At 40.5% G+C, this 26,626-nt stretch overlaps 2 protein-coding genes across 2 annotated transcripts in view; one reads left to right on the forward strand and one right to left on the reverse strand.

The window, feature by feature from the left end:
- LOC139740648 (uncharacterized) overlaps window positions 1-13,195 on the reverse strand; it is a 33,468-nt gene extending 20,273 nt beyond the window's left edge. The window contains exon 1 of the mRNA XM_071651225.1: window positions 13,021-13,195. Within this exon, the coding sequence (XP_071507326.1) occupies window positions 13,021-13,028 (8 nt within the window). The 5' untranslated portion in view covers window positions 13,029-13,195. The remainder of the gene's footprint in view (window positions 1-13,020) is intronic.
- A 379-nt stretch (window positions 13,196-13,574) lies between these two features.
- Window positions 13,575-26,626, forward strand: part of LOC139740635 (dynein axonemal heavy chain 6-like) — a 61,954-nt gene continuing 48,902 nt past the window's right edge. The window contains 15 exon segments of the mRNA XM_071651216.1: window positions 13,575-13,662; window positions 15,038-15,330; window positions 16,339-16,560; window positions 17,278-17,528; window positions 17,822-18,092; window positions 18,683-18,817; window positions 19,906-20,032; window positions 20,751-20,892; window positions 21,570-21,738; window positions 22,187-22,458; window positions 22,899-23,007; window positions 23,691-23,811; window positions 24,507-24,658; window positions 25,283-25,435; window positions 25,840-26,091. Coding sequence (XP_071507317.1) covers window positions 15,091-15,330; window positions 16,339-16,560; window positions 17,278-17,528; window positions 17,822-18,092; window positions 18,683-18,817; window positions 19,906-20,032; window positions 20,751-20,892; window positions 21,570-21,738; window positions 22,187-22,458; window positions 22,899-23,007; window positions 23,691-23,811; window positions 24,507-24,658; window positions 25,283-25,435; window positions 25,840-26,091 — 2,616 coding nt within the window. The 5' untranslated portion in view covers window positions 13,575-13,662; window positions 15,038-15,090.

The raw sequence follows: 26,626 nt of genomic DNA on the forward strand, positions 1-26,626 counted from the left end.
TTGACATGGCAGCCTAGCTTGCAACCTCATGCAATACAGCCGGCCCACACAGGCATTATTCATTTGACGCTCCATTAATTACATTTTCATTTGATGGCACAAATCAAAATCAAATTCTTCACTCTGATGTAACAGCCACACACCAGAATCATGGATCAAATCGAAAATCTAGAAAAAAAAAAGGTTGTCTTCTTCCATTATTACTGCAAATACCACTACAACTGTCTGCATGTGTATACAATTAGGGCATATTATGCGTGTTATCATGTACAGATGTACAGCGAAACACGCCGGTATGACGACATACATTGTACATACAGTGTATGTTTACCATGCAATGACGACATACATGGATTCATTGTATGTTTACCGGTTACCATGTCGTCATGCTCCAGAGGAAATGCACCCATGCAATTTGTATGCAGTCACTGGATCCCCTGCAAGCCATGCCTAGTCAGGGGTCACTGATTCCGAACACTCATGTGCTTTGTCTTCATGCCCCAATGATATTACACATGTAAACAATGCACAGAAACCAGAGTCGCATGTACCATGTACCATGTACGAGCATTCGCATTCGCATGTGACAAACGAACTTGCCCCCCCCCCCCCCCCCCACACACACACACACACACATCACCATCACCTCAGAAACAAAGGCAGGGGTGGGTGAATTTTGCCATGCTACAAGAAGGGACATTAAGATTCAGAATTCAGAATTCAGATTTCATTTTGTACACATTTCAGAAATTCTTCTGGTTCATATGATACAACCGAGTAAACATATTGTCAGAGGTGATCAACATACTCACATCAAACTAAAATGTCAGACGTTTAATAATCTGTAACAGTGCCAATAGCAGAGAATCTCTTAAGGAAGTTGAGGTATAACCCATTCAAGGACTTGTTTTATATAATCTTTATGGCACAGCCCCATCAGAGCTACAGAGAAATATATGAACTAGCAGCTCTCATTTACAAAAGCACCAATAGAAGATTAAAATACACACAGAATATTGACATGACTTGAAGTTGAACTCATGACTCCTTGGGTAAACAGACCATGATTGTTGATTCATGGTAACAGTTCACATTAATACTTCTGTATTGAAAGACTTTAACAATGCTGTAGACAACCACAGGACATCACCAAGAGTTGAAGTACAAGTGTACAAGAAAGGTAATAATAACAATGATGACAATAATATGAAAATTTATACAGTGCTTATGGAATGGTGAAAATGTTTCTCAGCACTTTACAATTAACAAAAGAGAAATTAACATCTGTAGATCGACTACAAAATTTTACAAATAATCCACCGAGACCACAATTGTATGGCTTGTGCCGAAAGGGTAGGTTGGGTGGTGGCGCGTCGCGTTAATGGGAACACCACCCTTCGTCCAAAGCCCCCCCCCCCCCCCCCCCCCCCCCCCCCCCGGTTTTGCCGAAAGGGTGCGTTGGGAGCGTTGCGTCCCGTCGCGTCGACTGGAACCCCACCCTTTGTCCAAAGCCCCCCTCCCCCCCCCCCCCCCCCACCCCGGTATTGCCGAAAGGGTGCGTTGGTAATTTTTCTCATGTACTATTAAAAAACGAGTTTTGAATTTATATTTAACCTTCAAACAACCATTTCAAAGAGGCTATCGTCCGGATCTAATATTTAGTTCGTCCAATGTTCATTTGGTCCAATATCCATTCGGTCTAATATACGTTTCTGTTTTACATTACAGGGCATGGATCATGTGGATAATCAGTGGCTTATCTATTATAGTCCAGCTGCTGGGGGTGCTGGCCTGGCACCATGGGGGAGGCGCGAGGGACCCTAAACTTTACCTTAATCTTATTTCATGTGTATTATGAACATCTGTTTTCTCCCTAAATGCAGGGTCAGAGGGTAGTCCGTAGTCATAGAAAAAGACCCCCCCCCTCCAAAAAAAAACTAGAAATATCACTTAAGGTGATTAATACCCCCGCCCCGTGACGACAGTCTTACCCAAGGAATGATCTTTTTTGTTTGATCTTCTGCCATTTAAATGCCGTTACCATGGCAACGCAGCTTCCGACACGTCCGAAAAATATGTCTTGCACATCTTCCCACCAAGACTATTGTGTGTGCCACATTTCATAAGCTTTTGTCAAAAACTGAGGAAGTAGTTCAATCCACAAGATCTTTCCTTGATCTCCCACCATTAATATGCTGTTACCATGGCAACGCAGCTTCCGACACATCCAAAAAATATGTCTCGCACATCTTCCCACCAAGACCAATGTGTGTGCCACATTTCATGAGCTTCAGTCGAATACAGAGGAAGTAGTTCAATCCGCAAGATCTTTCCTTGATCTTCTGCCATTTATATGCCGTTACCATGGCAACGCAGCTTCCGACACGTCCGAAAAATATGTCTTCCACATCTTCCCACCAAGATCAAGGTGTGTGCCACATTTCATAAGCTTTGGTCAAAAAACTGAGGAAGTAGTTAAATCCGCAAGATCTTTCCTTGATCTTCTGCCATTAATATGCCGTTACCATGGCAACGTAATTTCGGGTACTGTCAAAAAATGCGTCTTGCACATCTACAACCAAAGGCACACATCTGTACCAAGTTTCATGGAAATTGGGCAAAAACTGAGGAAGTAGTTTGCAACACAAAATTTTCCATCATTTTGGCTCATAATATGTGAGCTGTTACCATGGCAACATACTTTTTGTCACTGTCAAGAAATGTGTCATGCTGACCTATATCCTAAGACAAACATTCAATATGAATTCCATGAGAATTGGAAGAACACTGATGAAGCAGTTTTGCCATGAAGCATTTTGCCCTATATTTTACCAATAACATGCCGTTACCATGGCAACGCACTTTTTGCCACTGCGGAAATATGTGTCTTGCACATTAACATATTCAGACGAACATCTGTACCTAATTTCATAAAAATTGATCAAAAACTGTGGGAGGAGTTCGCGACGCAAGATTTGTACCCATTTTTGCCCATAATATGCCGTTACCATGGCAACGTACTTTTGGGTACTGTCAAAAAATACGTCTTGCACATCTACAACCCAAGGCACACATCTGTGCCAAGTTTTATGGGAATCGGTTGAAAACTGAGGAAGTAGTTCGCGACGCAAGATTTGCAACGGACCGACCGCCCGACCGACCGTCCGCTGATTCCTATATACCCCCTTCAAACTTCGTTTGGCGGGGGTATAAAAAAAAAAAAAAATAGCCCAGTTGGTCATATAGATGAAACAATGATTGGACCAAATGGTACCTGATTAGACCAGGAGGATGGCTATTTAGACCAAATGACAATAAGATCAATGGTTATTAGACTAAATGGGTGTAGACTAAATGATGATAGACAGAGGCTAGACCAACTGGGCAATAGACCATAATTAATGATGTGTACACCAAATTTATATTGGACAAATTTGGTTTTATTTTAGACCATTTGATGATTAGACGAAATGGAATTAGACCAACTCATAATAGACCAAATCAGTATTTGATGATATAAATTGGTGTTAGACCAAAAATAGACCAAATGGCTATTATTAGACGAATTGACTGTAGACCAAATAGTAATTAAACCAAATAACAATTAGACCAAACAGTAATTGGACGAAATGATGACTAGACCAACTGGTTATTAGACCAACTGATATTAAACAGTCTATTAGACCAACTGGCTATAGACCAAGTGGTAATAGAGTGTAAACCGATCCGGACGATAGCCTCTTTGAAATGGTTGTTTGAAGGTTAATTCAAAACTCATATCTTAATATTACATGAGAAAAAGTACCAACGCACCTTTCGGCAAAACCGGGGGGGGGGGGGCTTTGGACGAAGGGTGGTGTTCCCATTAACGCGACGCGCCACCACCCAAACCACCCTTTCGGCACAAGCCCAATTATATAATCATCAGTTCTGTTCTTGAAAAAAATGGGTTTTGAGTTTCTTTTTGAAAATGTCAATTAATGGAGGTAGAGGATTGAATATGAGTAGGGAAGTTATTCCAGAGAAGGGAGGCACAAATGGAAAAAGCGCAATCACCAGTTGTAGGTGCAAGGTGAGGGCAAAATTTAAGCTTGTAATACAGTTTGAATTTAAGTTTGTAATATGGGAAGAGTATACATTTAAGTTTGTGTTTTTAAATACAGGAAGAATACATACATTGATTTCTAATAGATCCAGCCATCCCTTCATGCCTCCAATACATTACGGCTCAATGCGAAGATGTGATGTTCTGCCATACAGTATGTCCCAAAAATAATTACAACGGGGGCCTCCGCAATGATATCTTTAAAAATAGTGAATCAATCTAAATACAAATTCAGGGTATGAAACTATAACTCATTGCCCACATCTTACAGAAAACCCCACTCGATTTGCTTCAGTGTTCAAAGAGAAATACGGAATTTTGTCGAGGATGTCGGGAATCTCTTCTGTCCAAGTTCTGTCTATTATTCACACACAAGATCATCAAAATGCTAAACTCGGAAGAATCCGATTCATGACATGCTTTACAACAATCCATATTTCTCTGTGACCGCTTAATCAAATCGAATGGGGATTTCTGCAAAATAGAGCTAAAATGTTATATTTCAAGACCCTGAAGTAGCATTTAGAAATTTAATCATATTGGGCGTTATCAATGCGAAAATCTGATTGTACTTTTTTGGGGGGACATACTGCAGTAAGTCGCCCCAAAAATTACAATCAGATTTTCGAATTGACAGCACCCAATGTGATCAACCTGTCTAAGTGCTACTTCAGGGTCTTAAAATATAACATCTTAGCTCTATTTTGCAGAAAACCCCATGCAATTTGGTTAAGCGGTCACAGAGAAATGTGGATAGTTCTAAAGCATGTCATGAGTCTCATTCTTCCAATTTTAGCAATTCAATGCTCTTGTGTGTGAATAATAGACAGAATTTGGACAGAAGAGATTCCCAACATCCTCTACAAAATTCCTCATTTCTCTTTGACCACTGAAGCAAATCGAATGGAATTTTCTGTAAGATGTGGGCAATGAGTTATAGTTTCATACCCTGAATTTGTATATAGATTGATCCACTATTTTTAAAGATATCATTGCGGAGGGCCCCGTTGTAATTTTTTTGGGGACATACTGTACAATACCAATTTTCTGATGAACTTCATGCAGCATAGAGATGCCTTGTAAATGAAGGGTACTACCGAGTACAGTCAAACCTGTCCATAGCGGCCACCCAAGGGAGACAAAAAAATGGCTGTTATAGACAGCTGGCCACTACAGACAGGTTCTCAAACATGCTTTTTCTCTCAGAGGGAATTGTTTTAAGTGATTGTAGATATGGCAGGTGGTTGCTATCATAGACAGATGGTCGCTAAGACAAGTTTGACTGTACAGTGACCTCTAAAATCACAGGTACATCAGCCTAAAATTTACTTAACTATGGAAATATGTTGCCTACACGATGGCACATGTTCATTCGACTACAGTTCGACCTCGATTATCTGGCCATGTCGGGACCGGCGCTCATCCGGATGAGCGAATAGGCCGGATATGGGAGACACAATGTTAATGCACCCGGTATATAGCTGCCGTCCAAGCTGCCGTCCCAGTGCACTGGCAGCTAGGCAGGTAGCGTACCCCGCAACGGTGGTTCTTATGGTGAATTTATAGATCATGACTGCTTACTTTTACGATTATAATGTGGTGTGAATTTATGTTAGTTCTGTCGGGAATATTGTAGGTACAAATTGTAAATCGTGTGAGTTTTGTAGAAATTCTAATTGAGTTTAAAGTCACTGTTTTTTCTCAATTTTTGGATGAAAAATAAAAGTCCTTCACTGCGTGAACGCGTCCGGATAATAGAGATTTCCGGATAAAAGGAGGCCAGATAATCGAGGTGGAACTGTATATTTGGAAGGTACATGTCCCCACATGTTCCCACATATCTAGTGGGAAAGGCCCATACTAAAGGACTAAACAAGCAGTCTTTGAGTCTCCCTGGTATAAATCTTTGCAATCATTTTCACATACAATGTACATGTATTAACTGCGACCTCCTCAGTCATAATAGTACTAAACCTTCATAACCTGTACTACAATGTAGCAAAAACAAGATGCAGAAAACTGCTTGTCCAATAGGGGTTGGTCAGTGGAATAAAATGTCCAGTCAAAAGGGTCCTGAGCTTTCACTCCCAGTAGAATCTTTGTCAGAAGCAAAATAATGGTATATCTTGTACATGTAGATCGATACACAAGCACACATATAGACTGTACACAAGATGCATGTCTGGGAGGGGCTGGGGACACTGCACAAAGATACCGAAAGGGGTACCTTAGGTTAGGCGTCAAATTTCTCTTTATATACAGTATGTAAGATTCTCTTTGTCGACTGCAGAACCAAGCTCTATCTATAGGTACGATACACAATTATAACAAAGCTGTAAAGCACCGAGTCAGAGCACGATCTTACTTGCACGGTGCTTGAAAGGGGGACCCTCCTTGCAAAACACCATGCCTACAAGTCCTCCTCCTCCCTCCTACAATTTGCTCCCTCACTAGGTTAAACCACTGTGATCGTCAGTGGAATGCACACATTTTTTGCACTCCACAATATCAAACCACAATCCTCATGAGACGAGAGAGAGAGAGAGAGAGAGACCAACAATAAGGCACATGTTGTGCATACAGCATTTCCATAAGTTTGGGGAGGGGGGGCAAGCAATTTGCTCAGATAGATCTGTGCAATGAATTGGAAGTTGCAGAGGGCCTGGCATGTCTTTGAAGCCAGTGATTTTTATTGTATTATTGTTACCATGGCACATTGGAGAGGGAGGTAACTAGTCCTGGGGGGTGTTTCATCAATTTAGTCAGCGCTCACAGTTTCAGCAAAATCCTTGGTTTTGATTGGCTGGGATGCTCTGGTCACTGACTCTTACTATGGTGATTGTCAGAGACTGACAACTTGTCAGCGCTGACAACTTTCATGAAACGGTACCCTGAAGGGAAATTATGTGGGTGTCAAGCCCGATCACTCCAAAGTGATATTGTCCGTGCCCCTTACCAAAAGATAAGACATAAACCACACACATCGCTTATAATTCACATGTATGTATGCAAACTTGCCCCCTAGCAGTCTCTGTAGAAACATTCAGTTGTGTGCCAACAGTGAGGTTTCAGCTGTGGTCCAAACCTAAATGCTCAGACAGAGAACTTACCCTTGCTTTTTCATGTTCTAATATCTCATGGAATTATGGGGATCGTTTAGGCTTTTTTGGTTTTGTTTTGTTTTATTTTGCTTTGCGTTAGATTGGATTACCAAGTATTTTCTACGGGCACTTTTGATGTGCCTAGCCAGGTAAGGAACATTCGCTCCTAAGGATGACGGTCTGTGATTTCATTTCTTGAGGAAGCAAAGTTTTCCAGTTCACCTGAACGTGTGCCATTAAAAACAACCACCAGCTACAACAAAACACAGTCTGATATAGGGACAACAGTCCAGATATCACTTCTACTGAGCTCTGCTAATTTTGCAAGCTCCATATAATTTACAACAGTACAACAAAAATCTGAATCGAACAACATACTACAACTAAACATATTATCCATTTCAATTACTATCCAATTCAATGGCAATTTGCCGGTACATTGTACAATCTCTCTCCATTGCTGTGTGATCAAGAGGCACACTGCACTAATATTGTTCAGCCATGATCATTTCAGAGGATATTTCCAGTATCAAACTATCAAAGTCACAAGGACAAAACTATGCTTTGACTTTATTGGGAAAACATCTTCTGTAATAAAAATATGTGTTTGATATTCACCCATTTCTGCCAGTCAAACATCTTAAATGTAAGTGCAGCCAAGAAAAAGGTTACAAGTACTCTTGTTTAGTTTGGGTTTAGAGCCACTTGTATGTTTATGTGTTGGTATTATGATACATACATGTACTATGGCTGTATTAAGAGAGTGTTCAAGAGCTAGTTATAAATGTATGTACAGCAGGAAGTGAAAAATTACTTGCCATTTATAAGTATCTGATTCCAAGAAAACACTATTTGACTAACATAACACTGACTCAATGTTATCTCAGCAACACCGCAAAGTCCTGCAGGAATTGTACAATGATAAAAGGTGACTGCACTTGGTTCAAGTCAAACATGAAAAGATGCAGCTATGAAAGTTTTGAACAAGATAATTGATGAAGAGGAAGAATAAGAATGTCACAAATTTTGTAACATCTCCAAAGTAAAATTAGATTGGCATAGATTTACACATTGTACATTATGTGGCCATGTCTAGAGTATTATAAAGTGACTACCAGGATTGCATTAGGATAGACTATGCTCGTACACTGTGTGAATGTGCCATGTGGATCTCGCATGTATAGCAATGCTGACTACAGCCAACACCAAACATAAAATGTTGACAAATTTGGCAATCCCTGGGGGCTAGTGTCAGCTAATTGCACATACATGTACTGTAAAACACAATATTTCCGCGGCATGAAATTTTTGCAAATGGTAGCCGACAGCCTTATTTGCAGCATGAAATTTTCGCGAGTTGCTTCTAACATTCAATGCATATAGTGTAGACAAGATCTTTATAGTGCATTTTAATTTCGCGAAAATTCGGCTCTTGCAAAATCAAAATGCACAGCATTCCTCGTTTTTACAGTAAAATCAGCAACAACAACTGTGGAGCTTATTTCAGCAAGACATCATTCAGCACCACGGGTCCAACACTACATTTGTAGATCCTAGAACTACAGCAGTACTCATCTTTACAGGGCGTTTAGAGCAACTTCATGATCAGGAGCACTCCTAAAGCGCTCTTAAAACTCTGTATATTCAAGAACAGACAATCGGACCCCAAAGCAACTCTGAAGTTATGCCTCTCTCAAGGCAAGGGTCAGGAGCGCTCCTGAAGTGCTCTGTACTCTATAAACGGTCATCAATGTTTTTAGAGCACTCCCGAAGTGGTATGCGGCACAATGCTGTGCATACGGCTCATAACATATGACATATGTTCAAATTTTCTGTGTTCCCAAAGGCTACAATGAGCGACAGTTACCATAACACGTATGCGCCTCTAAGCCACTTTGTGTGTGGTCTCGGCAGGAAGTGACTCTCTGTATGAACAGAGGGGGGCATACAATGCACTGTAAAATACAATATTTTTGTGGCATGAAATTTACACAATTGGAAGCCGACGGCCTTAATCGCAGCATGAAATTTTCGTGAGTTGCCTCTAACATTCAATGCATATACAGTACTGTAGCGCAGACAAGATCTTCAGCGTGCATTTTAATTTTAATTTTGCGAAACTCGGCTCTCGCGAAATTAAAATGCACACGAACATTCCTCATTTTACAGTATGTCAGAGTGCTTCAGGAGCGCTCCTGTACCAAACTTTGTGTATAAATGGGGTGTCATAATCTTGAGGTCAACCTGCTGACAGTCACTGACTTCAAGTTTGGGATCATCTTTAGTGCTAGCGTTGAGATGGCACTAACACCACCCTTAGCTCTGAACATCAAATCACCTGATGTCAGGCAATGTCTGGTAATTTTTAGATTTGATGTACTTTGGATACTGAAGATTGACTATTTTTGTCAACGAAACATTAAATGAGAATGAGCAGAATAGTTTTAGATATCCAGAGCTATTACTGCAGGGCTTTCACTAAGTTTTTTTTAACATTATAATTAGGTAGACAGTAGTGCATGGTGGGTGCAATGTGGGTTATGTTTGTGAAAAATATTGCTATTATCAGGTCATTTTACTTCTAGATAAGTTATGTTAAGGAAAAAAACCAAACACCTCACTATCAGGTCATTTTACATCTAGCCAAGGGTGAAAGGAAACCCCAATAAGGGTAATCTGGCAAGATTAGCCATTTCAAGCTTTATCTTAGTGTCTACAGGTTATCTCAGTCAGTTCTTGGCAATCAGCAAATGTAAAATTTTCTTCCTTCTTTCTGTCTTTTAGTAATATTAATGTTTATGGCTAGTCATACATGTGCTTAGATTTATTTGTATCATTAGTGATGGGTACATTATACAAAGAACACCATCAATGCCTAAAATGTGATTTGACTTCCCTGATGACAATTTACAGCTATTTGTGTTTCCCCCATCAAATTGCACGGAATCCTAACAGAGGTTACTGGTGGGTACTGACAGCCAAACCTGCCTAAGTAATAGTGGACACCTGTCCAAGCAGCCACCTGCTGTATATGGCCACTGAAAAATCTCCCTGTGAGAAAAGCCTTGTTGAAGACCCTGTGCATAGTGGCCACCTGTCTTCTAACATGGCCAGCAGACACTAATTTTGTACTCCTTGGTAAAACTTAATCTGCGTATAGTGGCCATTGACTGTAAGCACATTGTCAACAGCATCTCCATGCAGAGCTTAAGCCGTTGGGGACCAGCTGATATTGCTACAACATGCATTTCCCACAGACACCTGCCCGAGTACGCTCAGGACTTGTTTTCAACAGGTTAAAGGAGAAGTTTAAAACCATGGATTGAGTGAATACAGCAATATCAATAGAACGTACTGTATCAGTGAAAATTTGAGGAATATCAGACAATCCGTTCAAAAGTTACGAATGTTCTGTGTACCTGCCTGGTAGTCATTGCTGGATGAGAAGACTATTCCAGGTTCTTATGTCACATGTACAGTATAGAACGATATCAGGAAAATCAAAAAGAATTCCAAACAATATTATTCTATGCATGTGACATCACAAGCTGTAGTAGTCTTCTCATCCAGCAATGGCGGCACTAAAACTTCAAAAATTCATAACTTTTGAATGGATTGTAGGATTTTCCTCAAACTTTCACTGATGTTCTACTAATGTTGCTGCATTCTCTCAATTTGCATGTATTAAAGTGAACTTGTCTTTTAAGCTATGCCCTGATGTAGCTATCACATGCAAATAGGTACATGTAGTTGGAATGTGAAACAGACGCAGGCAATCACCAGCTGGCAGTTTCAGCTTTTCCCATGCAGTGTTTGCAGCATGATGTCACTTAGACACATGTATACATTTGTACATGTGATACTGATAGGGTGTTACTGATACATAAGGCCACATCACCTAGTCCAATGGCAATCAACCAATTGCTAATTAAAGTAAGTCTACATGAAACAAAACAGGCAAGTGTTAGCAGAATACAAAGCCAGGTGTGCAATAATTAATGCAACAAGCACAACAACTAAAGTGGAAAAGAAGAGAGGGAGGAGACTTACAAAGAAAAATGACACAATAACATGGACATCAAAACCGAATCTAACATTTTTCTAAATTATTGATGACAAGACCAGAGACTACTTTGTGAAGTTTGTGAAAACAAGGAGCACACTACACGTAGACATCAGGCAAGGCTAAACTGTACATACACACACCTTTTCACATGCACTTGAAACTAAAGTTTTTTTATCTTTTTATTCACGCTTTTTTCAATGCAATGAAAAAAAAAAAGTGTTGAATTCTTGTGCATGGACTAAAAAAAAAAAGAAGAAAAAAAAAAAAGAGAAGGTAATTCTCGCAATGCACATTGAGATGCAAAAATCAATTGTGCTTGAATTTTTAAAAAACTCTCGCCATAATATACCGGATACCCTGCGCAATGTGTGTGAACTGCACACAATGAAACTCATCATTTTTTTTTTTTTTTTTTTAAATCCCTTATGCAACTCTCCACATCAGTGTTTCCCCACGCTCAGCTAACTGGGTCCATGATCCGGTAATTATTTTAGGCATGTGCAGTTTAGAAATTTAAAGCACTTCATTTGCAGCCAAGTGATTTTCTCTTTATTTTTTTTCTCTCTTTTTATTTTTGTGGCATGTGTTGTAATGAATGGTGGCACATAAAATAAATGTTTGTACAGCGTATTGCGCTCCTGTGTGTGGATGCAGTTCACAATAAAAGGGTTGTGGGCAACTGAATCAATGTAAATTCACAAAGAGACCCAGAAGATTAATGTTTAGTGTCACAAGAGTCAGAAAGAGTCAGCCCAATATAACATGTCACTCACAATCATAATCAGATGCCTCTCAAACCATTCATAGCTCTGCCTGTTGCTGCATGTACGCAAGTGTGAATGCCTCTCAAGCTATTAAACACAGATTGCTGTCATTTCAACATGGCAGATTGTTAATCAACAAAGCAACACTTGCACCAAGTTGCAATTGCAGTGTGGTATTATCGGCAGACTGCTGTTTGCACAAGTAGAACCACTGAGTACAGTACTGGTAGCTAGAGTTTCTAGTCATCTTGACTGAATGCAGAGACTCCAACCCCAAGCACCCTCTGATCTGGAGATTCTCCCGCCCGAAACCCCTAGCAAACGGGAGACTCCAAGTTGATGTGTGCGAAGCGCGAAGTCCCTAGGATTCTAGATGTTCTCTGGTGCTATCTAAGGCTTATTTTTTCAATATACGATAGAAATAAGTAAGAAATCCTTTCCACCGGGAGACACAGAGCCAGGGCGGGAGAAATCAAATCTCAAACGGGAGAACGGGAGATTGTGCAAAAATGGGCTTTCGGCGGGAGATCTCCCGTCGAAAACGGGAGAGTTGGAGTCTCTGTGAATGAAACTGAAAGATCAGTCTGTATCTAATCGTCGGGGATATGGATATGGGGATATGTTCTGTGAGACTGCATCTGGCTTCATGGAATCCCCTCCTATACAGAGGAGAGCTGATAAAGTAAAAAAAATAAAGACTCCTCCGGACAGACAGATTTATCTGTCTGCAGTTCTGCAGTTTCTAGTCGTCTAACAGTAACATTAGCTTTCACTGTTTAGTGTTTTAATACTTAAATTATCCCGTCCCATTCATAGTATTGCTAGAAACTGACAACTGAACTACAACTAACATTACCATGATTACCAGTGACAATACCAGTGCTACAATTTACAAACATAGCTACTTGCACAGAATTCTGCATCACCTTTAAGTGTATGTATCACCTTTAATGTCAGGCAGCAGACTGTAGATGGTCTATTTACCTTCTCATGCATTTACGGCATTTACCACATCGCTTTTGTCGGCCAACATCTGAATGAAACTGAAGCTCCTCACTGGATGACCTCAGCTCAGGACAAAGTTTTCGGAGCTGTGTAGCGTTATTACAACTAAACGGTGGTTTTTACTCTGCTTGTGTAGCTGGTGATCTAGTTGGGGAGGAAGATTTTCTGTGTAAGCATGTCTTTCTCTCCGATGGCCCACAAATTCATGCTGGCTTTACGCCTTTGCAGAGCAAAGCAAGTGAAGATAGTTGTGTGTGCATTATGCACCACCGCAGAGTGACAGCTAGATTTTTTAGATAGTGAGTGCGAGCCAGCCGAAGAGAAGGCCAGGGAACATACAGGGCCCGTATGATGGGTGGTGGTGGATGGATGGTGGTACGGTACATTATGGTACGTTTACAAAAACATTGTATGGTAAATGAACGTTGAGGGAGGCAAACATATGCGTGAACTCGGATATGGATCTGTCGAATCAATCCGCGAAAGGATCTAAGCATCGCGCAACTTCGGCAAACTTCGTCAACTTGTGTTGCCATGGTCCGAAGAAGCGAATCAACATGGCGGAGTAAACGATGCGAAGAGAATTGTGATGGCATTCTGGAACGAACGGTAAATCATTGGGTAAGCATTGAAACCTGCCCTACACTACCACTTTCTCTTGGATTCTGTTTATGGTTTTGATTTAGGTGTTGTTACTGTAACATTTGATTTGATAATTCGTCGCGATCGTACATAAATCAGCTCAGCACGACAGCAGCTACGCGAGCTCGTTTCTGCTTCTCCCTGATTCGCCGGAGACTGTCGAGAGACTTACGGGCTGCAGTCCCTACCTCTGCCGGTGTCTGATTGACTGGGGTGCAGAGCAGCGCGATCTGATCTGGGCCACACCGCGCACCGGCATAAATCACAAGCTAGAAAAGATCTAACGTTGAGAGATCTTAAGGATCCTAGATCGGCTTTTTATGGCGATATACCGTTGGCGTTGTGTCAAACTTTAGCCGCTTGTTATAATATTGATATACTTGACAGAAAAATGAATATGAAATTAGACCCTAGCACGTCTATAAAACTATAAACATTATAATCACTGTACTTTGTAGACCTACCTCAGTTGCCTGGTGGTAGTGGTAGATAGAATTCTACATGGAAAAGTCACAGCAGGGATAGACAGAAAGATCCGTCTGTCCGGAGGACTCTTATGTATTTTGCCATTAACGCCGTCCTCCGTAGACAGACGGAAGGTTGTAGTACCCATTGCTGTGTGGAAGTTCTTAACCACTGTCTCTATGGAAAATTGGGTGAGGTACCTCACCCTTCTCGATTGCGTCTAATTCACGGCCCTAGGTCGGCAAATTTAAGCTTGAATAGTTAAATCAACTATTCAAGAATAGACTACACTCACCAGATTAATGAATAATCCAATATTTCGGTCGAATTTTCAACGCAAAACACATATCAACCAGCCCGTCGCGTCGTCCCGTTCAAACTGCAGAAACATACAGTATGAATCTATTAGCCAATCACATGCGAGGTAGTTTCTACGTGTTTTTTTTACTTAATAAAGTACCTCGCATGTGATTGGTTTACAGATTCAAAATGGCGACCTACAGCTAGCGAACGGCGATGTTGCGATATGGATAAAATTTCTGCATTATAACCGCGTTACTGTGAGTATTTCGATTGCAAAATGTGAGAAATTAACCCCAAATATTGCTGCATAATGTGTCATGTCATGTCAAACTTGTTTGAATGTAAAAAAGCTGTCTGAAATTTGGTTTATCGTAACGTTTGATCTGTGCGCTACTGCCACACAGGAGCTGGCATCATTGACTTCGGTCTGTATACCGAGGGGATCCGTGAAGCCAGACGCAGTCTCCGCGGAACATTCCCCGACGGACAGATACAGACCGATCTTTCGGTCAACAGCAGGGATAGACCTATCTAATATCCTACCTTTCAATTCACATTCTTTTTTTTTTCTTTTTCTTTTTTACAGACCCTTCTGTAAACAGGTAAAAAAGAAGAAACCAGGGAACACAGCTTGTAATTATGTCACAGTCAATGGATGGGATGAATGGACGGCTGAATGGGGTCAACAGTCGGGCCAATGGTTCACCTACAAAGAACTTTAATCTACCAGGAGTGGACCCAGAAAAGCTCAAAGGTCGACTGTATTCCTACGCCCCGCAACAAGTTTCTGTCAACAAGAAAGCCCTGAAGTTTGCAAGGACAACACCAGCGCAGCGTATCACCAGGGCAAAACCCACTACAGCCAAACTAGAGCCTCTGGTATGTGCTGGCCTGCAACATGCAGTTGGAATCTTGCAGTTGTTTGGTTTTGACTGATGTTGAGATCCAGCAGTCAACGGTTGTTTCTATATGAATTTAAATGAAAAATACAGGATAATGTATTCCTTTGCAGCATGCAACATCCCATGTGAAGTATCATATCGTAAAGGTACCGTTTGTATTTGTCATAAATGACTGAACAGGTATTAAATAGTACACATGAATACAAATGCACCGATACTAAGTGAACTTCAAAATAAATTCTGCTGGCATGTATTATCACAGTCATTACGTAGCATTTTTAGTTTGGGTACACAATAGCAGCATGAACAGCTCTACTATCATTCAGCCTTCAATATGATAAAATAATCCCTATTATGTGATCAAGTTGACTTGACAAAATAGTAAACATTCTATCAACACACAAAAAAGAATGAGAAAGTTATGAGATTTCAAATATGTCATAAATTTCTATGAATGTGACAGTTTATCACAGAGATCATCACTTCCACAATGATTTGTATACATTTTATAAACTGCGTAAAAGAATGAGAAAGTTATGAAATTTCAAAGTGTGATAAATTTCTTCAAATGTGACTGTTTATCACAGAGATTATCACTCCCACAATGCTTTGCATGTCTTTGTTGTTTTTTGTAACCAAACTTGCCTTCACTTTCCTTTTGCTTGATTTGACTGTATCATCAAAGCCAACTTTATCATGAAGTTGATTTTCACTTTAGATATTTTTTATAAAACTGGTTTAATGGTATTGAATACCATAGGGTAATATGTGTTATGGTCATATCAGTAGCATATGCATGAGATGATATGTTTGAGCACATCAGACAAATTTATAAATGTCTGTCCTTTATTGTGTATAATTATTGACCTGAAATGTATACAGTGCAGTGCTATACATGTATGTTGCAACATTACACTTCAACTAAAGAGTGCATCCTTCAGCAACTTCTCTAACTAGCTTCACTCCCCTATCACTTCCATGCCAGCCCGGGCTCGCAAAGTTCCAAGCAGAGAACCAGCCAGAGTATATCAGACAGAAAGCTGCGGAAGCATTAGCAGCCAAGGGCCATCTTGTTCCCCAACCCGCCCAGAGTGTAGGGGAGCCTGACTCCAAGAAGTCCAAGAGGTGCACCTCGGTGGAACCGCTTGACCGACCCACCTCAGCGTCCCCCTTGCCAGACCTGCCAGATGAACTGAGGCAGAAACAGGTGTGTTCATGTAATTCGCTGGTCTCTTGTGCCACAGCATGCTGCTTCTGTTGCCTGATAAATCAATGGCATTATGAAATACTCCTCAAAGTACCAGTAATTAAAACTATAAGTCACTTTTCAGGTACTGACATTCTTAACCCATTGAAGACTAGTCCCAAGTATACTCGGGCAGGTGTCTATGGAAAATGTGTGTTACAGCAAAATCAGCCCATCCTCAATGGGTTAAATGCATAATTTACCATTTCATATGAAACAAAAACCCAACTTTAGTGCTTCAAAATAGTTCTGAAATGTGAATTAGGGATAGAAACAACCAATGTAAACATTTTAATCAGTATAATTAATGTTAAGTATTGTTGAATGTACAAAATGTAAACAAAAGTTATACTAAAAATGTTTCAAGAATAAACTGTCTACAGTTATGGTTTATTGAGAAAAATAGAGATATCTTCTGATATTTTAGGCTTTATTGCAAAATTTTTGCATGAAAGGATGTTTTGTGATACAACTGACCTACACATTTAAGCGTAGAACCTTTTGTTTGCAAGTCCACAGCCTTACTCAACATTACTGTGCTTTCCTTTGGTATTATCAAATGACTTTAAATCTTTCTTCGTCCCCCCTCCCCGACTTAATACTTTGCTGCTGCACCTAACTTTAAGGAAGCAAAGATTTATATGAAGCTTTAATTTCTCTCTCACCTTCAATCTGCAGGAGTCACTCAGTGGCCACCCACTTCGCTCACCCACACCACCAAAGGAACCCAAGGATGCTAGTCCACGGGGACAGAGCAAGGGGGTATCCATGTCCCTGCCAACAGGGGCCCAAGGGTCAGACATGCTGGTCGGCTTGAGTGATATGGCTGCCATCATTCAGGCCATCAGGGAAAAGCCTCGACTCGGTTTTCTCTACATGAGTCCAGCAGTGCCAAAGTCATCCATCATGTACCATCCTTATAACCTCAAGTAAGCGGAATGCTGTCACATTCTTGTACTCTCAAGTGCTCTACTGTTCATAATCGCTCACTCACACTTGAATCACCCTACTCCATAATTTTCTTTCATGATCTTTTGTAATTCACCTGACATGGAGGCGTAGGATGTTACACAGATAAACAGGGTTTTTTGTACTCAAGGTTTTGTCATTTATAAAAGACTTGAGTAAAGCCAGATGAATGTGTCTATTTAAGGAATGACTGAGCAAAAGACTTTATCTCACTTGCAAACATTTTCCCTTATTTTATGTTTGTTTCCTGCAGAATTGTGTCACACAACAACATCTATGCACCCGACTACTACACCATCAGTCGCAAAGGCGTGACCAGAGTCAGGAATGGCAGCGAGGCAGAGTTCACCGAGCTGAACCGCTGGGAGCAAGAGTATCACTACTACACCAAGCTCATCAAAATCCCCCTCTTCTCGCTGTTCCGAAAGTGGAAGGCATTCTCCACGTGGAGGAAAAACGTGCGCTCCCGCCGGCTCACCTCCTGCAAGAAACAGCTCCAGGAGAACCTCTTCATTGTCAACGCTGTAAGTGATTTGAATCAAGTTGCCTCACAAATCACAAAAACCTCACTCCGAGAGGCAGTGGGGACTTTTGTTACACACCGTGGGTGAACATCTGTTGTAGCAGGTGACACCAACATAAGCTAAGACAAGGTTTTCCACCCCAATGAACTTGATTTCCAGTGGCATCTAGATGTTAGTATGTACAAATGTGTACACAGAAACCTCTTTAACTTTAGAAAAGATAAAATGCAGTGTTTGCTTCAATATTTAAACACCTGGAATTTAGGTATTACATCATTGAGACTTGTGATTTTTAAGAAGGACACTCCCCCCCCCAAAAAAAAAAAAAAAAAAAAAAAAACAACAACAACAACAACAACAACAAAAAACAACCCATCAACGACAACAAGTACAATCATCAGTAAAATTCATTTAAAAATGATCCCTCAAAAATGTCTCCTTGTATTTCTGGAATGTCTAATGAATGGACCCTTGTTTTCTTTAGAGTGAACTATTGTTGTCAAGTTGAGAAGTGTAAAGGAAACAGTTACATGCATGTACTTGCAGGAAAGGAATGTCATAACATGAGATATGCTCTCTCTTTACCCCAGTCCCTGAGGCCAGCTCTGCTGAACGTGAGAGAGATGTGCTACCGCATCAGTGACATGGGCCTGTGCAAGGTGGAGAAAGGCCACACCTACACACTCAACGAATTCACCATGGCACAGTTCACACAGCTGAATGAGGTATGGGACTTCCCTTGGAATCACTCCAGGGCTCTTACATGCACACTTTCATTCTTTCTCATTATTACATAATCATGCGTAGATTGTAGCGGCTCATTTGTGCAAGCATTTCTAGAAGTCATAGCCTATGTACAGAGCAATTTGTGATTTGCACAGCTATTCTCAAAGCTATTACATAGTAAGTAAAGGGTTTGAGGTTGCACATAGCACAACTTGATTTGGCACTCCCACAACACCAAGTACGACACAAGTAACTAAAGTGCAAGGCCCAAAATATTTGGCAGGCATACATGGTCCACTGTTAGGTCCAGTGCTTGTTTGTGCAATACTGTATTCTTGTTATACGTACAAATTAGTGTGACAATATACCGTATGAGTAATTTGCAGTACTGGTAACTCCCCTGAATGAAGTGGATGTGTTTTTGACACCCCTGATGTCAGTCTGGTCTCGGCTCAATTGACCTGCCAGACTGAGAGACCTGGGCAGACGATGATTTTGATTTGATATTACTTTAATACATCTGTTATTTTTAATACCTGAAAAGTGAAAACCTACAGTCCTATCAAAGCTTCCAGAAGAAATTCGATTAATAGGTACCAATTACATTTGTACTTGTCAACCTGTTATGCTTTCCTGTGAGCATCGTCAATGCTAGTCAATGTGAGCCTGGCTTTTTACAAGAAGGCCACTGCTCAAGTAACAATGGCAACTGTCAGATGGAATTGTGGTCTTTTGAATAAACTTGGGGAAGACCTGCTATTTCAGGTACTTTATGTGTCAATTGTAATTGGGTATTTGCTCAAATGCTCAAGCCTTATCGTTATGATACCATTATGCACTTTGCATGGACACACAGCATGTGCATGACTATTGTGAAGTTATAGCTGTCAAGAGGGGCAGAATTCAATTCTTGTCATATTTATAGGTGGCTCTCTATGTGTCCAAACAGTATTCAAAAGACAAACATCACCAGAAACACCAGATTTTGTTCTTTTATGCTGTTCCAATCATCTAAGGCCCCTCTCCCGAGGAGAGTCAGATGTCTAGACGCATACTTATTGATTTTTTTCATATCTGTCGCTCGCAGGTGTCCGGTCGTCTGGCTGAGTTCCGTGAGCTGGTGAAGGAGGTGGTGAGGAGTGCTTGTAGGACCGCCCTACTGGAAGCTGGCTTCACCCCAGACGACTACTTCCTGGACAATGACACTCCAGGAGGTATTGATTCAACATAACCCCCAGTTTATTTATCAGAATTTCAAACTGTCTCTCCTTTTTCAAAATTCTGGGCTCCACGTCTTTCCGAAATATCCTTTCCATTGCTTTCAACAAGGTAAAGCTCTCATTGGTCATCTTCCTTTATTCATGCAGATTCCTTTCCCCTTGGACAAGTCCTCCCTTTTTATGCCAGTTTACTACTGAAACTTCCTGGTAACAGTCAAACTATGGCAATAGTTTTAGCAGTGACTTGTAATGTTCCTATTTTTTCTGACTAAAAGCATCAACTCTCAAATTTGATTCTGTGAAATGTCATCTATTCTGCAGGCAGTTAGCAAAAGTGTGATGTGATCATGCACATGAGTTTTTAAATTCAGTTTTGTTGCTGTTACCTCATGCTGGGATGAATATCAGTCTCAGTGGTGTTCTCTCTATCTTCTAGTCACAGTCATAGCAGCAAAAAACAAACAAACAAACAAACAAACAAACATAATAAAACAAACATGACAAAAAAGAAATAAAGACAGAAAAGTGATTATGGTAAAAACAAGAACAATGGAAAAATTCATGAATGTCAGAAATTGTTAAGATTGTAGCCTGCAATCTCACACAGCCTTTCCCATATGCTGCATGTGTGATAGGGACTATACAGGCGTGCTTGTAGCGTCACATTTTCTGCCTCCTCTCTCAAGGGTCTGTGTATTCTCCCTATCTACAGAGGATGGAGTGCCCCCTGGTACAGCTGATTCCAGCTACATGATGCAGAGCAACTTTGACATGGATCTCTACCAGGATGCCCCAGACAAGATGACCTACACAGAGCAAGCCAACAAGCGAAGCCACTGCAGGAGGTTGACATGGTGAGAGTCTTCATCTTCATGGTACCATTGGGATGCGGGTAGGGGGGAGGGGGATGATTGGACGGTCTTGTCTGTCTTTAGTGTATCCCTCACCTTGAGTGAATAAGAGGGAAAACAGCTGAAATTAGGTTATACTGGTGTTCTAAAAGCCGCTATAGCAGTCCTTAACACCAAAAGAGAAAAGAATTGTTGGCTTTGACAAGCACATGATGTGTTATGATAACAATTGCATGTATTCAAGTTGTTTTGCTATTAAATGCTATTATTAAGTCAAAATAAGATATAAGAGAACAGTAAAGATTATGGGATTCACAAATGATATATCACAACATTTAAAACAAATGTATTTTCTCTGATGAGGAAAAAAACCCCAAGAAATTATTTTGGGAGGAATTGTCAACAAGTGAATCTATTCCTCCTGTCTGCAAGGTGCTGTTCAAGAACATGATGATCTTCTGTAATCTTAGGTGAATAGTAGGCATTCATGTGGACACAATAAAGTGTTGTCATTTCACAGACAGAGCTAAAGTGAAGATTATGCTCATGGGATGGAGAAAGCTATTTATTAAGTTTTTTATAAGATGCTACATAACATGACTTACTCTTGATCAAAATGCTCATCCATTTTTGTTCAGGTGTTTTATGTGATACATTCATTTATCTTTCTCCCCCATCAGTTTCATCCGCCTGGCTGACTACCTGATCGTGAATACCATGCACGTGCTGGCTGTAAACTCTGTTACCACCCTGCTCAATTACCTGAGAGAGCAGCTGCAGAACACCCCGACCCTGGCCCAGATCCAGGGCAGGGAGGAGGAAGAGGAGGAGGACAAAGATGATGACAAAGTGAGTTTTGAATCCGGAATCCACTGAGAAGATTTCAGAGATACTGCTGTTGATAGTTTGGTTACACCTGCAGCTGTTTTTTTTTCTTTGTATTTCTTTTCATCCTCTGTGTACCAGCATTTATGACATTCCTCCCATTTTTTCTATGTTAATCATTTACAAAATGTACGTTTTGTTGATATTACAGCCATGATTACCAGTTGACATGGAATTGAGGACTCTGCCAGAAAGGCATCATTAGATTGCAGATCTTGAGATTGAGGACCTACAATATACCTTCATCCTTTATGTATACGTCTAATGAGCACAGAAACACTGAGAGATGCAAAGATGCTGTGGAATGCACAGATGAACCAAATTTGAAGTGTGCCTGATTTCATCATCTGATTTGTATTGAATGAAGAACATCTCTCATCTTTTTCACCTTCTGCTATCCCGTTCAATGTAGGCTACAACCGTCGGTGGGACAAACAATGCCGCCTCGGTGAACGGCGGCCCCCCAGCCAATAACCTGGCTGACGACGGCATCGGTGGCACCGAACAGCCAGTCCTGGCCCCGCTCTACCTCACTGAGTTTGTCCTGGAGCCCCTCAACATCCTCTTCAGTCCTAATGTGGATGACTACCAGGACGGGATAGCAGAGACCATCAAGCGGTTCCAGGACTGTGTGCTCGGTGTCGAGAACCTGGTCCCAGACACATACTTTGATGCATTCACAAGGTAAAACTTTTTTGTTCCTGCAGCCCATATTTGTCATGATGAAATTTTGCACAATTTTACCCTGGTACAAAGACCATTCATATGAAGCGCAATTTTACAAGAAATAGTACTGTGATATCATGTAATTATAGCAACATTTAAAAAAAATGAAAAGAAATGTCCCATGCATTCAGGGTATGTTGGGGAAAACTGTATAGCTTCAAAATCATGTTTAAGGATAGACAAAGCACTAGGAATACTGCAGTTGACTGTTGACTGATTGTGTTAAATGTTGTATCATGGGAATGAAAATTGTCAGTCAACAAAATAAACTTCTGGCAGACTTCTGGTATAGAATCAGACTGAATGTATATAGTTATTTAACCAGGTCTATTTCTTAGCAAAACAGTAAATGATGTTATTTCATGATGATGATATAACCTCTACATCTTGCCTTGCAGACCAATCATCAACGGGAAGCTGGAGGAGAAGACGGCCGGAGACGGCCCGAGTCTGGACATCATGTTTGAGGATGACAAACATCTCCAAGGGGTCATTCAGAGCATCAGAGTAAGTCCCTTGCTTTGTGACCTGAAAACTTGACCAATGTCCTGAACCTAGTCATGAAATATAGTTTGTGTACAAGCCTTTCAAATTGCTACTGTTACAGCTGAATTAGTATGCTTTGTGAGATCTTTGATGTGGGAGAGGAAAGAGAAATAGAAAGAGGGAGGGAGAGAGAGAGAGATCTCTCCCCTCATGAATGCTTTGGAATTGAACCAACATGGAGTTACAGGGATGCAATTCACTGGGGCAGAAATTCTGAAAAGAAACAACAACCCAAAGCAAAGCTGATATGGCACTCAGTACACTGCAAAGTATCAGCAATGATAGCATAATGACACTTGAATTGAATGAATCATTCTTTTTTAAAAAATTGAATAGATACTATAAAATCAATAGGACATTGAAGAAAAAAAAGAATGACTTCAAATACCAATGAATGACTACTGGGCCCTGTTGCATAAAACCTGTACCGCTGGACTTACCGCTCCTTTCTAGCGGTAAGTCTTCAAATTAGCGGTAAATTTTATAATCCTTGATGCTGATTGGCTGTGACGCCTAATTTTGACGGTAGTTACCATTGAAATTCAATGGTAAGTTTTATGCAACGGGCCCCAGGTGTGTCTGATTTTGAGAACACTTTGCTTTGTACTTCTCTGACATGTACTCCTGTATTCTTTTCCTTGTAGGATGCTGTCAACAAGGCATTTGATGCCGCTAATCAGTATGCCGACACCTTTGAACCTTTCCGTGAGTTCTACAGAGAGAATGAGAGCACTGACCTTGATACTCTCAGTGCTCAGGAACCTGGTAAGTTTACTGAGAGAGAGAGAGAAATAAACCCTTAGTATATATTTTTTTTATTTTTTTTTATTTTTTTTAAATTTCAGCCTGCACTTGAGGTATCTTCAAATAGACAGCCTGCTTGGGTATATTGTCAGACCGTTTACAGAGTGCAAAAGTTACTTGAGGCTAGAGCAAATCTTCATGCCAGTCATGATAGATTTTTAGAATACTGGCCTTTCCTGTCAGTCACTTAACCCATTCCATACTGAATTCTGAAATGGCCATAGATTTAATGCGCAGGCCACCAGGTTCCCGTACAGAACAGGTTAAATTCTCACACACCAGATCCTTTCAGAGGATGATATATGTAAAAAAAAAAAAAAATAGTGTGATGATTGATCTCAATCAGCTATTACTTGATTGTTGTTCATTTCAGGTGTGCAGAAATGTACATTTAGTGTGCTTTGTCTCCAGTACCATCAATATTTTTTTTAATTTTGTCATTATTATTATTTTTATTTTTTTGCTGAATGTCCTTGCATCATTTTGAAGCTTTCCTGCACTTGTAGATACTGATTCCATAATGCGTAGTGATGATCAGACCAATATCAGTGATCACAAAAACAAAATGGAACCACTTACTTCTGTGATTTTTGCATGTTTGTGAATTTAGATCTGATATCATAACCCAGCGAAATAAATCCTCATCTCTTTTCCAGATGTCCAGTTCTTTGCTGAGGCCCTTGACCGCTACCACACCCAGCACAAGCAGGCAGTGTCCATCAAGGAGCGGCGCAGCATTGGCATGCTGCTGGTAGACAGTGCCCAGATGAAGAGCAAAGTCATCCCGTCCCCACTTAGATGTCTCAATGTGAGTTGACTCTAGTCTACCATACTTCTTAGTGGGATGATGGAAATTGTGCATGTTTAAAGTGAGTTTTGGGGGATCAGGAAAGAATAATAGGGATAGAAACTGTGACAGACGGTTTCCTATTAGTATTCTCTGTTATGTGTGTAACAACCTCAATGAGGAGATGGGGTAATCAAAAGCAAACTCATCACATTAACAATGATAGGCTGCATCACCACTGAATGTTTAGGAGGAATTGACAAAGAACTAACTTTATTTCTCAAGTGTCATGTGTGCGATCTCTCTCTCTCCAAAAACCTGTTATTTTTCATCCATATGGTTTTACTTGAACGAATTCATGAATTCATTAATTTGCGTACATGCATATTCATGAAATATATTTCTTAAAGTGTCACCCCACAATGAAGTAGAAGAATGGAGATGGAAAACATATTGGTAGCAGTGATGGCTTGAGATGGCAGAAGATGAGTTCCTCCCTTTCTGTTCACAGACTGCATATGTTATGTACCCTTTGAAGTTCCTGGACACAGGAGTTGACGTGCAGATCACAGACTTATCATGTCATAGATTCCTCGGCGAGAGCATATGAAATACTGAATTCCTCTGTGCTCTCTCTCATCGCAGGTCATCAACGATATGCTGCCGAAGCAGTCCAAGAAGCAGATGGACTTGCTGATTGCAGAGAGCCAGGATGCACAGTACAAGCTGGAGGTGGTACCGCAGACTACACTGGAGTTTGTGGAGAGCCTCACCTTCCTGGATGAAATTCAGCTCAGGGTGAGTCTTTTGTCATCCTTTACATTTTTCTCTTCTTTTTGAAGCAAAATGATCATGCTCTTTCTCTTTCTTTCTCTCTTTTTCTGTCTCTCTCTATTTTTCCTTCCCTGTCTCTTTCTCCTCCAGATCTTTGTTGTTTATGGTTTGGAAATTCTGAGATCTTTGCAATTTGTCATATATGAGGAGTGATGTTGATAAATTTCATTTGTAGTTTACGTGATGTGAACAGGTAGTGCTTTTGAAAAAGGCTGTTCTCTGGTATAGAAATGATATATATCTTAAAAAAAGAGACAATTCCTCATTGTTCCATCTCCTCTTATAGGAATGGATGTAGCAGTGATTTTTGTGGATGCAATTTTGTATGTAACAGTGTCTGTGTTATATTCTCCTCTGCCTGCTCGTAGATTGACGCTCTGGAAGCAGAGGCCAACATTGTGAAGGATATGTACGACCTGATTGATAGGTACCAAGTGCCCACGCCCCCGGAAGACTTTGCTGTCTACCAGACCTTGTCGCCCTCGGTTACGGCCGTCAAGGATGCCATAGACAAAGCGGTGGGCGAGAGGGACGCCAACATTGACAAGTTCTGCAACCACATGGACAAGGATATCTCTCAGCTCAACCGCGAGGTCAAGGGGGTCAAGCAAGAATCGCAGGTTAGTGTGAATATATTGGCTTCCTTTTGTGCAGACTTAAATTCAATTTTTCCATGTTACGTTCCCCATCTGTCTTGACATGATTTTTGGCTCTCCCTAGCTCACTTGTGTAGCATCTTTGTGATTCAAAGTGAAAATGTAACATTTGAAGAATATTTAAAAGAATATATGTCTCTAGTTAGGAGTTTTTCAATGTTTATCCATGAGAAAACATGTACAAATTTCCTAGTGTTTTCTTTAAATGCTTCTTACATCCATTTGCTTTCTCACAAAATAAACTATCAGATTTTCGAGCAAATGTTGATATGTTTCATGATTTCAATATTTTGCTATGTTCACCATACAGGATGACACTTAGACACGCCTATATCTTATCAAGTCCTCTTTAATCTTTCCTATGCAAGAAAGGTAGTCCGTTTGACTATGAATGTAGGGAAACTTTTTGCAAAGACCTATCATCTTTAGTTTCTTCACTTTGCTGTTTCAAAGTAGGAAAGTATATACATGCCAATAACAAATTCCTCCCATTTTGGTA

The sequence above is a fragment of the Diadema antillarum genome, unplaced genomic scaffold (genome assembly GCF_040938485.1).
Source record: "Diadema antillarum isolate AM-2024a unplaced genomic scaffold, OU_Dant_1.0 seq00000871_RagTag, whole genome shotgun sequence".
Lineage (NCBI taxonomy): Eukaryota > Metazoa > Echinodermata > Echinoidea > Diadematoida > Diadematidae > Diadema > Diadema antillarum.